The sequence below is a fragment of the Cajanus cajan genome, chromosome 2, assembly GCF_000230855.2.
Source record: "Cajanus cajan strain Asha chromosome 2, NIPB_CcT2T_4, whole genome shotgun sequence".
Lineage (NCBI taxonomy): Eukaryota > Viridiplantae > Streptophyta > Magnoliopsida > Fabales > Fabaceae > Cajanus > Cajanus cajan.
Window position 1 is genome coordinate 69,918,299 of NC_138518.1, and position 19,640 is coordinate 69,937,938.

The 19,640-nt window shown below is 31.3% G+C and overlaps 1 protein-coding gene across 1 annotated transcript; it reads left to right on the plus strand.

Moving 5' to 3' along the window:
- The first annotated feature begins 14,151 nt into the window (after positions 1-14,151).
- Positions 14,152-17,927, plus strand: LOC109804645 (DNAse I-like superfamily protein). Its single transcript, XM_029272749.2, has 7 exons — positions 14,152-14,617; positions 14,776-14,883; positions 14,995-15,337; positions 15,987-16,171; positions 17,024-17,132; positions 17,256-17,410; positions 17,514-17,927. The coding sequence occupies exons 1-7, from the start codon at positions 14,454-14,456 to the stop codon at positions 17,752-17,754; spliced, it is 1,305 nt and encodes a 434-aa protein (XP_029128582.1). The 5' UTR covers positions 14,152-14,453; the 3' UTR covers positions 17,755-17,927.
- Positions 17,928-19,640: the final 1,713 nt, after the last annotated feature.

Here is a 19,640-nt window from a genome sequence, read left to right on the forward strand (position 1 = left end):
GTTCCAAAACCAGAACGGCCCGTTCTGGGATTTCCGGAACGGCCCGTTTCAAGGTAGAACGGCCCGTTCTGAGTCAATACCATATTCTTAAAAACGACATCCGGAACGGCCCGTTCCCAAAGTGGAACGGCCGGTTCTGGGTTAAAATTTTACCCATCAATGCTCGCGTTGGAACGGCCCGTTCCGGGGCTATGAAAATCCATAATTAGTAATTAATAAATAAATAAATAAATTATATATATATATATATATATATATATATATATATATCAAATGAAAATTAAATATCAAAACAATTTAAATATGATTTTCTTCAAATAATAATTATAACAAAATATTATAATTAATAATATTATACAAAATAATTTTCATAAATGATTATTATTAAAAACCTTTAAAGATTCAATCAAACCCATTTAATTAATCAAAATAATTATAAGGAAATAATCTTCATAAATACAAAAATAAATAATAATTATTCGTAGTATTAGTAGAAAAATTCGGGGTGTTACAAAAGTGCGAACCTAGTTTGTGCTTCACTATTAATTTCATCTTCTTCTCCACAGTCATAGGTGATTTCCAATGACTCCTTTATGCATGCTACTCACTTATTCTAGTGACCACTACGACATAAATGTTTGCTCAGCTAGTTCTCCTTCAATCCGAGCTTCTTCTTTAGTTCTCTTTTACGCATACTCCCAAGTTTGAAACTTTACTTCTCCTTCTTCCGTTGTTTTTAAGGTTTGTGGTGGGTGGGTAATAAGCATATTATTCAAAATATATGACTTTTGTATGCAGGTAAAGTACTAATTTGAACATTAGTTAAATATAAGTGTGTGTGGTTCTTTTGGAGCATGCACAATCATATAGTTGACAACATTATTAGTCAATTTAAACAGTTGGCAAAATTATAGACAATCTTAAGTTAGTTGTAAGTAAAAATTTAGTAAGTACTACATTAGGCATTATATATAATATACTTTTAAATTAATTGAGATATAAATTAAAATTAAAAAATATAATAGGTGCCTATACAATATTAGACATTAATTAATTTAAATATCCTTTAGGTGTCCATAATTTTATACCTTTATTATAATTAATAAATTTGTTAGCATAATTGAATACGAATTGTTAATTACGCAATGTTAGTGTCAAAATCCGAAAAAATTTTGATATTGTCCACAAATGGTGTTGACTTCCGTTTAAAAATCTCATTGATTTAGGAATGCTTGAAAACTAGACTGATCCTCCAGCAATGGTTTTTGAAAAAAGGTTCTTAAGAGTCGCCACTGACATTTAATTCAAAACATCAGAAAAAGGAAAAAGTTTTCAAAAAATAGTTAGAAATGGTTTCAAGGTCGATTATGCATAGGAAAGGTATTAGACACCCTACAACGCCCTAATTCAATATCTTAAGACAATTTTAGCATAATAATAACAATATTTAAATATTTACCCCTTTTTATTAGACATTCACACACTTGATATCTACATGATTGTGGGTTTGTTTTGTGATCACGATATTATGAATAAAGCAATTGGATAAATAAAGAGAAAGAGAAAGGGAATTGATAAAAATACCTCTAAAGCAAGTTTTATAGAATTAAATCTTCGATCTTGGTACAAAGGCGGGTTTTGGCAGCCTTTCACTTTACAGAGACCTCACAAAACACTAAAGAAGAGTCTAAAGAGAGAGAGGAAATAGTTTTTGTTAGGAATAGTCAACTGAACCGTGTCTATCAAAGCACGTGCCTCGTACTCGTTTATATAGGGTGTCAAAGACGTGGAACGACCGTTCCCAAGTTTGGAACGACTGTTCTGACTTATGGATTTACACATGAAATGGGCCTTTGGAACCACCTATTCCCAACTAGGGTTACATGCCATTTTTTTAGTTGGGAATGGTCTTTCCGGGTTTTGGAACGACCATTTTGAGCATGAAACTAGGGTTTTGAGATTCTTGGACCTTCTAGTGTTGTTTTGATCTGTTTAGGTGCTTTGTTGGGCCCTTGAGGGTTACTCATGTCATCCTAGTGATCTTCTTGTCCTTAAGCCTTGACAATCCAGACAAAATTTGGTATCTACAGTTAGACAATAAAAAATTAAATTAAAAATATATTAGATTAGTGATATTAGTCAATTTAGTAGATATAGATTAAAAATTAAAATTTTTAATTAAAATATATTTTTATTACACTATAAGTTAGTAATAGTTAAATGAATACTTTAATTATTGCTAGTTTAATTTTTGTTGAGTTGACATAGTTAATTACATGTGTATATTATATTGTTAATTTTATATATGAGTTTTAAATAAGCATAATTATATGCTTAATTGTCTCAAAGTGTTCTATTATGATTGTTAGAGATATTGATTGATTGTGAGTGAACCTTAATTTCATGATTGAAATTGAATACAATGGTTACACAATTAATATATAATCATTGTATTGAATTTTGAGTTGTTTGTTTAGACAGTTTAGGAGCGTGACATAGAGATTACCATACCTCCTTAGGCCATTAGCAGGAACATGCCTATCTTTTTCTTTATATGTCAATGTGATGCCATGAACATTATTTCTGGTGATGACCTCTTTTCCATATCTATGATGTTGTTATGGATTAAGTGACTATTGTTTCTAATTATTCTTATTTTGATTTATTTAATTACAAATATATCACATTATTTTTGTTTTCACAATTATAGGTCTCTTTATTTCATATCTATAAAGATGTGAAATGCATTTTATTATGGTTTCATCAACCGGATTACCATCTAAAGTGTTGGAAATAAAAGACACTAACGTGAAACAATATTTGATAGACCGGTTTAGGCTAGGAGGTAAGAAGGTGTACTTAACACCTTATTTGAATGAGTAAGTAGTTGTATTTTATTTAAAGTGTATAGCAACTTAACAGTTTCTAACATTATTACAAAATGTAGCACACATTGGCAACTCTTCGTTATAATTTTGAGACAATTTCTTGTATTTTTTTTGTGTTCATTACACAAGAAAACTACTAAGTTGTGTATTAGACACCTTATTGACTTGTAAATATTTACTTTCAATCTTTGTGTTTTTGTTTTATATATATTTTCATGAAACAAATAATAATTTCATTCTTTAACTATTTTTTATTTATCATTCATCTTCATAGGTCTTTGGATGCAAGCTTCATCTTGTGAGAATTTTCTCCGGCAACTTAGAAGAAGCTTCAATATATTTCCCCGAGAGTAAATCAACTATCAAAAGTAACAATACTTACAGTTGAATTAAAATATATATTCTAACTATCATTTATTTATGTTTTTATATTCACTAAGTTATAATGCTTACATCAATTAAGTAATCATGATTGCAACTATTATGTGATAAGCACATGCTCACCATTATTACAAACAACATTAGAAACTCATGGTAAGAGGTAATATATTTTTAAATCAAATTAATTACATTAAATGATTATTTAATTATTTAATGATCGTATAATGTTTAACTTATCTATATTTTGAATTATTTGCAGGTATTCAAAAATCTAACTCTATTTTCTTATGAAAAATTAATAGATATTCGCAAAAGATGGACATCTACTTCTCTTGAGTCCACTTGAGGGTTGACTTATATTTTTGTACATTATTTTAGTTTTATTTTTGTACATTGTTTGACTTATATAATGACAATTATTATTAACTTTAACATTATTGTTGTTTCTCTTTAATTACTATGTAGTTTACTTTGTACATTGTTTTAATTTAAATGATATATTATATTTTATATAGGTTTGTATTGAGTTGGACAACAATATACTGTTTTGAATTGCATGAAATGTATTTCTGTTGTACAAGTTTAAGAAAATTCAAAAAACAAACAAGTCATTAAAAAAAGAATATAGTGTGACCATACTTGTCATAAAATATACACTTTCTATGACAGGTAACATCACACCCGCTATAAAATGTGTAACATTTTATGACGAGTATGATTACACTTACCATAGAATATGCACTTTCTATGGAAAGTGTAGTCACACACATCATAGAATGTGGGTGCAAAGTGATTAAATCACCACATTTAGTACCTGTACTATCCGTACCATGAAGCCGAGCTCTAGCTCGGCATCACAGCGCAAAACGACCTCGGACACGCGCTAGATGACGTCGGCCAAGGCAAGGCCCGCTATCTAAATAGGTCATAATCGACCTCAGGCCCAAGGCCTAATGAAACCCTAATTCACAGATAGGTACGTGCATTACTTATACAAGACCCATACACCCACAAACACTAACTTTAGCATCGGAGTCTCTTTTGTAGGTACCACCCCCACTTGGAACAGCAAGCGTACCCAGTGAAGGAGGCTCACCAAACTTGCCTAGCAGATCGTCCCTACGACCGATCTCCTGTAAGAATATTTGGCGCCCACCGTGAGACCGATCAAGACCGCTCTTATCGGCCACGCTTATGGTTTTCACCTGAAGCCATAGTAGACGAGCAACGGACGACTCAGATTGCACAACAAGAATGGACAGTGAAGCAGCACTGAGAAGACTGATCGAACAGGTCGAACAAATGCAGCAACAACACGCCGTCGACCTGCAAAACATTTGTGCCAAGCACGAAACTGACCTAGCGGCGCTGCGTGCCGAGAACGAAACTGACCTAACGGCGCTGCAAGCCGAGAATGAGCGCATTCGCGCCCAGCTTCCTCGGCATCCTTCTGATCAAGCCCCTCAACCGAGTAATCAACACGAGGAAGAGAGGCACTCGGTTTCCCAACCACCGACTGCACCCAGGGGACTGACCCACAGGCCTGCCACACATCGGTCACACGCACCAACCAACAGGTCGGCCCATGAAATCAGCAACGCGCCCGCCCAAGATCCAGGACATAGGGCGAGCATTCGCCGCCACCCCTTTGTTGACGGCATTATGGAGACGCCCCTCCCTTTCGGATGGAAGCCTCTCAGCATCGACCTTTACGATGGCACTACTGACCTAGACGAGCACGTCGATCTCTATATTACACAGGTAAAGCCTATCCCAGCCTTACTCCCATTCAGGGACACCCAACCAAAGGGACGCTAGCCCAACTTAAGTTGGTAAAAATGAAGAAAAACAGGCAGAAATAACCCTATCCCTAGGGTCGAGCACAAGACCTGAAAAGCCCTCAAAAAACCCCAGTTGTTGGGGTGAAGTTGGCAAGGAACCACATTGACGAAGTTCAAAAAATCGCATTCGAACTGCGTAAAGGGAAGGCATACACCCAAATTCCTAAAAAAACATTGGTACATATAAAAAAATGGGAGATTGGAGATACCCCCCCATATACACACACTCGCCGGGCTGACAAGGTTCAAGTTGGATGAGCTTAAAAATGGACAATTGGCAGATCCTGTGTGATCTCCACATTGCATTGATCTTCATAAATGACTTGAAGACGCTCTGGAACTCGCCAACGTCACCCTTGACCCATTCGTAGACAGTGATGACGGGGAAAGGTTCCCTAAGGTGATTCCCACCCTTTTTCTTTTCAGCGGCGGCCACCGCCTTGCCGTGCGCCTTGCCTTTACCTTTAGCCGGCGCAGAAGATGCGGCACCGCTCTCTCCAGCCATCAACAAATCAAAAGACTCGAAGAACGGGAAGGAAGAAGAAGAAACGAGAGGGAGACCGACAGAGAAGAAGAACGAGAAAGCAGACAATAGAAAGGAAGTACCTGATACTCTCCCTCAGAAAATGACCTTAACGACAACTGGGTTGCCGGAAACGGTGACAACAGAAGCAAACGGAGACGATGAAGGGAGGAATGCAAAGTTCGGCGTGCTCAAGAAGCCAAGAAAGAAAAGGAATGAAAGAGTAAAGTGAAGGGGAAAGGGCGCGAGAGAGAGGAAAAAGGGGGTTCACAAAATTCAAAATAGCCGCGACACGTGGAGAGATAGGGGACAAAACTGACAAAACATTAATGGGGCCCCATTATGACGAAGTGTGCCCATCATTACATAATCGTCACCTCCAATTAACACGCCGCCCACGTGTTTCGGAACATGAAGTGACGGTTACGACACATGGCATCACGACAGAGAAGCGTATGCGAAGAGTCACGACCCCTTGGCGAGCTCGGCATTAACTCCTCGACCGACGGTCTTCGGAGCTCGAGGGCCTAGTGTACTATCCGTACCATGAAGCCGAGCTCTAGCTCGACATCACAGCGCAGAACGACCTCGGACACGCGCTAGACGACGTCAGCCAACACTACAAGAAAATTCGCTATTACAGACAGCCAAAATCTGTGGGAAATGCCAAAAATCCGTGGGTAATAGTGCATTTCCAACGGGTTACCGACGGACACTAATCTGTCGGTAAAACAAGTTCATTCATACAAAATAAAATGTCATTCATAACAAATAAAGTTTAGGAGTTCAAATTTAAAAATAACATATAGTACGATCACTAGAATTATAACATAATGTCTAATAATCAGAATATTCATGTTGCTGCTATCTAATAATCAAAGATTGAGGGATTTTAATACATTCTTAGAATGTAAACTCATAAAAATTTAAAAAAGTTAATTTAATTATAAAATGAATAATCCAAATTATATTTATAAAATAAAAAGTAAGATAAAATTATAAATTAAATTATAAAATTTTAATAATGTTATAAAACATTAAAAAAGAAAAGAATTAATAAATAATAGAAATAAAAAATTATTAAAATTAAAATATAGAAATTCAAAAATTTAAGACAAAAAGACAAAAATATACTTAAAAAATTATTAAAATTAAACTATTGAAATATATAATCATATTATTACAAATAAAATTAGAATATATAAAATAAAAATCAGTTAAGGGTATGATTATCTATTATTTTTTAGACAAAATCAGTTACAAGATGACGTATATTTCCCTTTATCTATTACTATAGATAATCAAACAACTATATATTTAACTATTTTTCTTCTATTCATTTTCTCTGTCTTTATCTCTACTTTCTATATATAGATTCATTGAAGTTTTAAATATTCATATTTATACTCGTTACTTTGTATTTTACTGATTTACTTAAATATAAAATTCAAAAATCAATAAAATGTAAATTTAAGAAATTACTACAACTTAAAGAGAGATTTTTAAATCAATCAGTTATTAGGAACAAAAATAATTATTTAGTGTAATTATTTTAACTTTAATGTTTTAAGTTTTAAATAAAGAAGATTTAATCTAGAAAAAATTTCATTAACCCCTACTTGAAGTTTTTCTCAATAACGTCATACGTATATCTCTTCTCAAATTTTTAAGTGAGTATTAATTTTCTTATTTATTTATTTAAGTGGCACATAAAGATAATACTATTTATATACTAATAAGAGAAAATAATTTATTAATACAAATATCATTAATTAAATGAGATTTGATCTCTTATTTCATTATTTCAACTTTTTTGAAATTTATTTTAAATATCATGCACACTATGATTTAAAAAATATATTAAATTTAAGTAATAATTTTGAAAATGAATTGAAAAAAATCTTATTTTCAAAATTGAAGATCAATGAAAGTTTTCATGAAAATGACATGCATAGTATTGGATGTAATTTAGAAATAAATGATAGATACATATATATGATATTTGCAGAACATAATTTAACTTTTTTCCCCTTATTTAATTAATAACGTTATTTTCAAAGAGATGAGTGATTTTTAATAATTAAAGAAAAGATATGGTATTCTTAAATTTGGACGTCATGTGTTATTTTTCAAGATAAGTAAAAAAAACACATTAATTTATGCTAATTAGTTTATAATTTATAATAACCTAAACATATAATTATATATATAGGTAATATAATATAAGTCATACCTCACACACTTTGATTTATATTTATCTTATTTATATTTTGAAAACACTCATATAATAATGAAAATATTATATAGTACATTGTTGTGTGTATCGATGCGATTATGATTGGTTGCATTTGAAAAATAATTGGCTTAAATTTTATTTAATAATTTCAGACGGATTTAAATTCGTGGGAAATTCTGTTCAGAAATTTCAGACGGATTTAAATCCATGGGAAATTCTGTTCAGAAATTTCAGACGGATTTAAATCCGTGGGAAACTCTGTTCAGAAGTTTCAGACGGATTTAAATCGGTGGGAAACTCTGTTCAGAAATTTCAGACGGATTTAAATCCGTGGGAAACTCTGTTCAGGAATTTCAGACGGATTTAAATCCGTGGGAAATTCTGTTCAGAAATTTCAGACGGATTTAAATCCATGGGAAATTCTCTCAGAAATTTCAGACGAATTTAAATCCGTGGGAAATTTCGTTGGAAATTTTAGACGGATTTAAATCCGTCGAAAATTCCGTCGAAAATTTCCCACGGATCTAAATTCGTGGGGAATTTCTGACGGATTTTTGTCCGTGGGAAATTTAACTTTTTCTTGTAGTGCAAGGCAAGGCCCGCTATCTAAATAGGTCATAACCGACCTCAGGCCCAAGGCCCAATGAAATCCTAATTCACACAAATGTACGTGCATTACTTATACGAGACACATACACCCACAAACACCAACTTTAACATCAGAGTCTCTTTTGCAGGTATCACCCCTACTTGGAACAGAAAACGTACCCAACGAAGGAGGCTCATCAATCTTGTCCAGCAAATCGTCCCTACGACCGATCTCCGGTAAGAACAGTACCCATACTATGATGGACATTAATCACCCAATATAAAAAGTGTAACATTCTATGTTGTTGGAGTCTATGTCACATCCCAAATTGACATAAAATATAAAAAATAACTAACATAAAATATCTCGTGCACAGTAGTGATAATCTAAATTATGAATATAATTAGGATTAAAATGATACCTAATGTTCTTTATATAGGTGCGACTGATCTTATCAATATGTTTAGAGATATGATTGCATGATTTTCAAAGACATATTGTGATAGTTGTGTGAAGATATTGTTCTCGATAATATAATCTCTATATTATGAGAGATGTGGTGTGGAGATAATTGTAGTCATTGCCATAAAGTTTTATCTTCTAGGTCTAGTATGAATAAGTTGGTACTTTCAGCTTGATTTGTCTGAGCTGGACATGGTCAATTTGACATGACCGAGTTGAGCAGTACAATAATATTACTAATATTTTTTTATTAGTTATTGGTATATTTATATTTTTTTACTGGCAAATTTGTACGCCTATTAAATTCAATAAATAATATATATTACTTGAGTTAATTATTAAGCGATAGGTTTAAATTATGGGGTTACTTTTTTTTCTTTCAAAACTGATTAAACTCAAATCCATGAGTTGATCATACTGTTCTAAATCATGTTAAACCCATATATTACCCATCTTTATCATTTAGGACGCAGAAGGATCTAAAATATTATGAATTTAAATTTAAAATTAAAGATTAAATTGTTATAATGATTTTGTATGTCTCCTAAGAATCAATCCTTTCAAAAGACTTAAATTAGTATATGACAGATTTTATATCTCCAACATGATGCATATGAGTAATTGGTGTTTTTTTTTTATTTTTTATTAATGAACCAAACGGAGATAGCGAGGATAGGATAAAAAAGTAGGCATCATTGTCAAAGCTATAATTTAATTGTTCCTTCTTTGGAATATTAAATATAAAGAAGTGGAAAGGGAAATGGAATATATACTTGCATTGAAATTCTATAGTAAAACATGTTTGATGTATTTATTGATTAAAATTTGTTGAAATTTATGAAATAATAATTGAGTTTCAATAGAGATTAGAGCCCTCGTATATCCTCATATTTTAGAAATTTTAACTTTAGTTAATAAGCATGTATTTAATTAGTTAATAAGTTAGAGTGAATGTGTGTATGAGAGATATAAATGAAAAATGAGAACAAATAGTTAATAATTTGAATGAGTAAAAATTTGATTTAAAATGTTTAAACATAGTTAAGTTTAAGCTTCTCAAATATATTCCATCTATATTTAAATCTTGCCCAACTCATTAGAAAGTTTATATGCACGAAGTTAGGTTAAGTCATTGATATAAGTCACTTCAAAATTTCATTTTGCCTTTGTTAAGTTAGGTAAAAAAATCCAGACAAATAACATCACTAAATAGTTTAAGCAAAATGACAGATCCAATTTCACAATGTTAGAAGAGACACCGTACCCTAATATTTTTTCTCGTGGTTCTCATGACTTGTCTTCATTCCATCCTCAAATCGACCATTGAAGACAAGGCTATGAATGGGAAGCATTGAACTAAAGCCTTTGTTGTACCATGATTAATTCTAGGCCACTAAGGATTCCAACACAATAGATCATTCTCTCTTATATGTGACTTTGTGGGATCAAATCTCAGTTTGATGCAAGCTTTTCCTTGTGAGTTGTGAATGCAAGGAATATCCCAACGACTACTAACGAAGACATGACCACATTGTGGTTGTCCGTGTTGATTGGGCCTCTACTTCAATACTTGCTCGACTGTTCTCCTAATGATTCTAGCTAAGGATGAATAAAGAATGAATTCAAACCGGTTTAACTTTATTTTTATTTGATCCAAAATATTGATCTAACTAATTTATTTTAACTCAAACTTGATCCAATGTATATGGGACGAAATCGAGTTAACATGATATTTTAACTCAATATATCAATATTCACACATGTATAATTAAATTATAAAACAAAAGAAATATAAAACTTAAATTAAGGTATATTTTATTATATATTTTAAAATAAATCATGTCTATATAAATATAGTATAATTTTATACAAAATATTATCTATAAAAAATCTGTTATTATTAATACTTATTTTAAAATAATAAAGTACAAGTTGGAATATGATCTGAAGTATAACTTGAATCGGTCTTACAAATCATATTGGATCTAATTTTAAAATTCAGGCTTATCCAAATTAATAAAAGATTGAGTTGAGTATGTGGATGGATATATTTTTTTCACTCTTAATACTATGCCAATAATTTTATTATAAACATTAGTGAGAAAATAGATAAATCTAAATTAGAAATGGTGCAAGTGGAAAGGAATTGATGTGTACTTGTAGCACAAGTACTATTATAGTATTATTATTTATATAACATTGTTTTATAATAATTTTTATGCAAGAGAAAGTGCATGAAATATGTGATACTATTTTATATTTAGTACTCTTTATGAAGTTATTGTGTACATTTAACTATAATTTTTTTTTAATTTTATTAGTAATTTAAAGGAAAATGTTAAATAATATGTGGTGAATTTATAATTAAATTTTCTCTCCTTTGCATAGGAAATGCAACAAAGTCAGGGATCTAAGATCATAGAGCTAATTCATGGTTGCAACTGTGAAGAATGGATAAAGAATGAACAAGTCAAAAAATTAGCGTTAAAACGTTGGTCTGCGACCAAAGTAGTGAAAATTTGGAAGAGGCCAAGAACAGGGGATCTTAGTGCTGCAACGCTCATCCAGCACCCAAGCTATAGGAGCTTTCTTCACTTTGAAGGACTCTTCACTATTGCAATGGCGGTCCATGGATGCAACGGTGGAGTTAAAATTTCTAGTTTTTCCTTGCTTTTAATTAAAGATCATATAAATAGCAATTAAAGGAAAAAAAATCAAAGGGACGAAAAATATGAGATAGAGAGAAAATTTAGGAAAAAGAATAGAGCTTTGAAGAAGGTTTTGGAAGATTGATATCCTTGTAGGAACAAGGGTCTTTGCCCTCTCCATTTTCTTCTTCTTTCTTCTTATTGTATTCTTCATCTTTGTATCAACTAGAGCCCTCATCATAAGTGACTAATTTCTCTTGAATTGAGTTTAAATGTAACTACCAACACTTGTGTACACACGCACACACACACACATGTGTGTGTGTGTATATATATATATATATATATATATATATATATATAGAGAGAGAGAGAGAGAGGAGGGTTCAAACGACACCGGTGTAACTTTTACTAAAACACTTTGATTACCTTCAAGTTGTTGTTCAAATTTAACAAAATTTGATATATATGATCTAAGAGATATGAACTTTCAATATAACGGTTGGATTTTCAAAATTCAAAATTAATATAAAGTTATTGAGTGGTGTAACACTTAGTAAAAGTTACACCCGTGTCGTTTGAACCCTCCTCATATATATATATATATATATATATATATATATATATATATATATATACGTATATATAATTTATCATATTTATGTTGAAATTCTGCTCTTAATGCTTAAGCTAATTTGATCACTTGTCTTTTGATTTATAGTTTTGAATCTTGTCGAAAAACATTTTCTAAATTTAGTTTGGATCATTTCATATAACAATGATTTATGCTAGGAATAGACTTGGATTTGTTAGTCATTTACATCCTTATATTTAATACAAGGATTTAATCTTGATCATTGAGGAATCATGTGCCAAGGTTTAACCCATAGAGATTCAAACTTGAGGAATTAGTTTGAGTGACTATATGGATGTGAGAAAATGAAAACTTGAATTCATATAGAAGATTCATTGAAAAGTATAAGGGTTGTGAAAGTACATTTGACCACAATCTCTCTTTTGCATAGGAATCACTTCTTGAATCAATCTTTTATTAAATATCTCATTTGTAACTTATCTTATTTACATGACCTGCTCAATATAATTGTGTATGGTTGTTTATACAAATTGAATTAGGAGGGAAATTACATAATATCCCCAAATCCCTAAGAACGATATCATAAATTACTACATGAGGTTTGACCCACTTGCCAAGTGTGAAAATCCTTCACCATAATGCTAGATAAAATAAAGAGGATGTACCAATAATTTTTATATAAGAAAGATATAAATGTTATATAAAATAAGTGATGCGATAAAAAATGACAAGGAGAAAAAACATGTTACTATTATTAAATAAATTTATTATATATATACAAATGATATTAATATATTGTTGAGACTTGAGAGTGAGTTCATTTTTTTTTACTGCAATTAAGGTTTTTTTATAGTTTTGATTATTTATCCTAATTAAGAAAATATCTTGAAACTTAATAACACTTAAATCTCATAGACATATTTCCATCCAACTAAGAAATACAGATTATACTTATCTGAAAGTACAACAATAAATCTCTAATGCTAGGCTCTAAATTCTCCTACTAACCAATAACTTCGAAGGATAAAATTACCTTTAAACCCTAAACATTTAAGTTAATACGAATTCAAATATCTAAGATAGTAATAAATTAACATTAATTTGTGTAATTATTTATTCCGACTATAATAGGTTTAAATCTATTGGATTTAATAGGATTATTGATGACAAATTGATCTCTTAATCTTGTTTATCTTCTTTATTAACTAGATATAATTACAAATACTTCAAAGTATAGCTGTTTTGATCAATATATAAGAGTAAACTTATCACCATCTATTCGATTGTCTCAACCACCGAGACAATTGAGACTGAGATAATAGCGTCTAAGTACTTATAGTTGTTTTGACCATTTCTTCTTGTTTTTTTGGGCAAAACCATTTCTTAATATAATTCTTAATTAACGTGCTAATAACAATTGGAATCTGCAGAATATCTGGTTTATTTGGGCACGATCCCTCAAAAGTGATTTATTTTTAATGAAAACAATGTGCATACCACAAGAACGTTTATACATAATTTTACTAAAAAAATTCGTAATATAAAACTTTACTATAAAGTGATTTGTCACCAAAAGTTTTGCCCCGAAAAAATATATACTTGTAAGAAACACTAAAACAATAACTTAAGTTGCCAATACCATAAAAAACCTCTTTAATTAATCCTAACATGCTGAAAATCAGGACATATTTAGTTCCAATATTATACGTCCAAGTTCCAATCTCCCAAAAAAAGAAAGGAAAAAAAAAAAAAGCCTCGTATTTTATTCACATGTCAGCAAAATACTTGACTACCTGTAGATGGGGCAATAATAATTAGCTACTCATCACATAATTTCCTACTTGCCTATTTTGTTATGGACCACTCTCCCACTTGCACCCATTTTCAACAATTTTAATTTTGTAAACATTAAGATATCCTTTAAATTCTACTCAACAAACAGAAGAATTCAAATCTGAACCAAGGGTAGACCCATGTTTTGTACTAGCTTTCTCTATTCCTATATTATATGACGAGCAATGCAGCCAAAAGGTGCATCATATTCTACGTCATATGAAAGCCCTTCTTACTCCTCAACCTGCACACAAGCCTTCCTCTTCCATTTCTCGTTCTTATTACTCCTTTTGGACTTTCTATATAATGCTTTCTTTGTCGCCAAGAGTACCACATTACTATGCCAGGAAAGCAAGCTGCAGCAGTGACTAGTGTGCACCTATAGTCTCAACTTCTCTCAATTATTCATTTCACAACTTTTATAGACCTCGACTTGTGTGTGCCATTTCTCTAGGACATGTGGCCTAAATTAGTGGCTAATAAGATATTCAAGAAGCGACTAGGTAGCACCGATTTTATAGCAGATTACCCAAGTTATGAAGAACCCTTGCTGGGTATTGTAGACATTCATCACAACTCAAAAGCCATTCTTCATGATCACAAGGACACACAAAAGTACAAGTAAGATCCAAAATATATATCATCTTTTCTATATATCTTATACATCATATGTAGAAAAGCTGATTAAGTTCAATTCTATTCTGGCTTGGTTCTGCTTCTTCTACAACTTTTTTCTTTCAAATTTTCTGATAATATTGTGTTTTTTACTTTATGTTAAGGGTATTTGTTAGTACATGGAACGTGGGTGGGATTGCACCGGATGAAGATTTGAATATAGATGACTTGTTGGAGACATGCAACAACTCCTGTGACATCTATATACTTGGGTATTGTCAGAACTGCTTCATTTTTTCTAGCAAAGAAAAAAAACACGTTTTGAAATGAATAAAGAAACTGAAGCTTTGTTCTATGTTTATTTTCACTGTTTCCCAATCCAGGTTTCAAGAGATAGTGCCTCTAAAAGCATCAAATGTATTGGGGTCCGAAAATAATGAGATTTCTATGAAATGGAATTCCATGATCAGGAAGGCTCTGAACAAGAAAACACATGAGAGGGGCAGAAAATTAGATCAACGTGATGCTAAAAAACATTTTTGTCCCAAAAAGGAAGAAAATCCAGCTAAGTACTGTGATGCCCTACATGATTTCCAATGTATCATTAGCAAGCAAATGGTTGGAATATTCATATCTGTGTGGACTAGGAGAGATCTTTGTCCATTCATTCGGCATCCAAGCGTGTCATGTGTAGGCTGTGGTATAATGGGCTGCTTAGGAAACAAGGTGACCTAACAATCCCACTCAATTCATGTTACTTTTGCACCTCAGCATCAGTATTTGTTTTTTATCCTGAGGAATGTTATACATTTTTCTTAATATCTTTTTTTTCTAATACTTTTTTATTATTGATTGAAATTTAATACTAGCAATTTCTTTAACACTCTTTTTATTGATAATTAAAATTTATTAAAAATCACAGATTTTGAGAATCTTGTTGCATTTTATTTAATTAGTCTCTTTTTCGAATTATTTGCACATGAACATACGTATTTGTTTTGTACTATACAAATCATCACTGTCAACATCACTTTTTATAAGCACCACAGGCACACTTGGTAAATAGTTTAATTAAACAGCTGTTTGGTAAAAGTTTATCACATAAGAGTTTATTCATTATGAAACTTATTAAATCAAATTTAAAAGTTATTTTGATGAGATTTCTTATCAAACTCATTGAAATGAGCTGAAAAATCATTATAAAAAAGTGATAAACTACTATTATAAGTCAAAATAAATTATGTATAAACTCCTCTACATGCCTTAATTAGTGGTTAGTAGTCAATAGTCTAAAGCTCGCATCAGAATTGGTTATATAAAAATCCTATTTGGGTTAATGTTGGTTTTGTGTTTCACAACTCCAATGAATTTGCAGGGTTCTGTATCAGTGAGATTTCAATTACATGAAACAAGCTTCTGCTTTGTGTGCAGCCATCTAGCTTCAGGGGGCAGAGAAGGGGATGAGAAGAACAGGAACTCTAATGTTGCTGAAATATTTTCCCGTACAATCTTTCCTAGAGGCCCTTTGCTTGATTTGCCAAGAACCATTCTTGATCATGAGTAAGTGATGTTATGTTTCAAACCGTCCAAACCGATTCTTAATAATTTTTGCCCCCCTTGCTTTTTATTTAATATTTATGGTCCTTTCCCAAAAAAAATCATGTAAACAAGGTGCAAATATTAAATACGTTAATGTTTCATTTGGTTCGTTGATTGGTTCTTGAAAAAAAATATTTTGTTCAATCAAGAAGTATCATTAATGATAATCTCCGGCTTTGAATTTGTCCAATAGGAATCATGCCGCCAAAACATTAATATATTATTCTTCGCTGGTTTTAGCGTTTTAAACTAAACTTCAATTAGAGTTAATTAACTTCGAGAATTCGTGAAGAAATTGTCTGCTATATGTATTACAGTAAAAACTTTCCAAAAGAAGCCAAACAGAACAGAACACTACACTGTAAAGAAATACTCCCTTCATTTCTCTTCATCTGTTTATTTAAGAAAGAATTTTTTTCTTCTACTCACCTATTCATTCAAAAATTTAACATAATACTAATTACTAGCTTTTCAATTGTATCTTTATCTATATTTAATTTTTAAATACTGTTCACACTTACTCTGAGAGAAATAACAATAGAGGTTTGTATAAGAAAGTTAGAATAACTTTAATAACAATAAAAATATTAATTACATTTCTTGAGTTATGAATAAAAAAGAATATTATTGTCTTGAGTTGAAAGAAAAACAAGGAGTATATTCAAATGACAGTAACAGTTAACCTCATATGGACCACTGAAGCATCAAATTAATGAAATATACCAGTCATCTCCCAACTTGCACTTAATTAGTTTCACTTCAATATACATCTTGTATTATTTTAGACACCTAATCACACCTTGTCTTATGCAGTCATGTAATATTGCTTGGAGATCTAAATTACAGAATTTCTCTACCAGAAGAAACAACACGCTTGCTTGTTGAAAAACAAGACTGGGATTCATTATTAGAAAATGATCAGGTATATTTATATAATCGGAGATTTAAACATCTCTTTGAATTCCTTTAAGAAAATATATTCTTTCAATTTGGTTGCATTATATATATTTATCTCTAAGACTTAATTTATCCAATAAAAATGAAGCTAATAATGGAGCTAAACACCGGAAACATGTTAAGAGGATGGCACGAAGGGGAAATTAATTTTGCTCCTACCTACAAATATTGTCCAAATTCAGACATTTACTATGGATGTTGCTATCACGGGAAAAAGGCAGAAAAGAGAAGAGCACCAGCATGGTAAGAGAATACTATATAAAATCCATAACTATATATGGCCACGTTCAAAACATTTACTATTGAATAATTATTAGTATTAAATTATTGTTTGTTATTAATTTAGGTGTGATCGAATAGTATGGTACGGTGAGGGTCTAAAGCAACTTGAGTACAGTAGAATTGAATCAAAACTATCAGATCACAGGCCCGTTAAGGCAATGTTTACAGCAGAAGTCAGGGTGTTCCTATCAGAAAACTTGCAAAACTTGTTCCTATCAGAAAGATTCGAACAAATTAAAACTCCCTTTGAAGTTTCCACCACTGATGATTTTGTAAGTAGAAAACGATCGAGCTTCCGGTTGTGAATCATTAGTATGGTTAAAGATCAATATTGTAATTTCATCACAATCCTGGTAAAAGAAAATGCATGTAAATGTGGCTAATGCAACCGTAATTACAATCAGAGACTAAAAAGACGTGTACATGTGGTTGCATGGTTTTTTGACTTTTTCCAAAGAAAAAAAAAACTTTGGTGTGATATATATGTACATAAATGTTTAATTTTACATTCGAAAAAAAAAAAAAGAGCTAGAAATTGAGGAAACTTCTAGGAGATGACATATTATAAGTTTTGTTGCTGATGAATATACAGTGAAGTTGGTTGTTGTTCAATTATCCAGTATTTTATGTTATGTGACAGAATATGGAACTATGTCAAAGTCGATTGGAAAAAACTATAATCCCAAAAATACTTTCCTATCATTTGACGCTTAAACCCACATGCAGTGTCCACTCCAGATTAATAAATCATTTTTTTTTTGTAGATTGCAATCTGAGGATGAAATAAATTAAAGGATACAATACAAACTTAATGTATTATGATATTAAATTTATGAAACAACTAGGCATCCAAAATGAAAAGATAAATTATAAGCCAATTATTGAGCTAGTTAAGGCCCTCAAATTGTTATGTTTGATTGGAATTAAGTGGGAACATAACCCTCTTATCCTGTGTGCATGAAAAGAGCATAGTTAGATAATTTTTTTATTGATACGCGTAGAAGATATGCTTTTATAAATGCAACTAGGGAGAAATGAGCTAAGCGGTGTTTTTCTGACCAATGGTATATTATTTGAGGCGTGCACTCGTTGAGGGCAGAAATAAAAGAGCTTTGAATTTGAGTTGTTTAATCTATCTCAATCTGAAAGGGATCTTGCATGATTCGTATCCTCACTAGTGCTTGAGATGCTCGTCTAAAGGATATACAGAGCCACCTTTTCAAGGCACTTCAAATTTACAGTAATCACATTAAACATTCATTCTGTTCTTTGAATTGGTGAGGTGTTACTGTAATAATCCTAAATTAGGAAAAATATATATATCAAAGAAGGTTTCTGAAATTGAAATTATTGTCAATTTAATATGCGAAATGTATGTATAATCAATTATCATTATAGTTTCTAAATTTTATATTTTATTATCATTATAGTTCCTATAACAATGGAGCTAAAATAAAGGACTATTATGATAATGTCTTACAAGTTCAAAACTAAAACTAAAATCAGGATTTATTTGATTGTTCTATTTGTAACTATTTGACAAACCATCGTACTTATCATGGGAATTGACGATAAAGTAGAAGTTAAAAGAAAACATACATGAACCATTAGATAGATTAGCCAATAAAAGCAATTGATTACACATGTATAAAGTAAAATGTATGGAAATATACACATTATATAAAATCCATCATATATATTATATATGTCGTAGTTTAAACTACTACAAAATGTTTTTTGGATAGTCAGTCGAGAACTCCAAAAACACAATTCCATTAGAAGAGTCATACAACACAAGCCACCTCTAGTGTGACTTGACACCATCACTTTAGCCAATCATCTAACTTTGTCTTACCTGCATACTAAATATGATTATTGTAGTTTCAATCACAAGAAAAAGAAAGGTAAACTTATGAAAAAAATAACATGCAAAAATACAATAAAGGCAACAAAAGCATATGTCAATTATAGTACATCTCACAACTTAATAGTTTGTTCAACATTTATCAAATTTGTTATAACCAATATCTCATCATAGAAATATTAATAACCAATGTATCGTTACGCATATCAACTAAGGAAAACTCCTACAACAAAGGTGAATAATTTAAGTGGTTTGACCTTATCAAACTACAACATTAAATCTATCTTAATCAGGTCAGGTATAGTACAGTGTTAGACCTCGAAGAGA

Coding starts and splice junctions, on each gene's coding strand:
- LOC109804645 (XM_029272749.2), top strand. CDS start 14,454: ATGTGGCCTAAATTAGTGGCTAATAAGATATTCAAGAAGCGACTAGGT. Junction 15,338..15,986: donor TGGGCTGCTTAGGAAACAAG/GTGACCTAACAA, acceptor ATGAATTTGCAG/GGTTCTGTATCAGTGAGATT. Junction 17,411..17,513: donor AAGAGAAGAGCACCAGCATG/GTAAGAGAATAC, acceptor TTATTAATTTAG/GTGTGATCGAATAGTATGGT.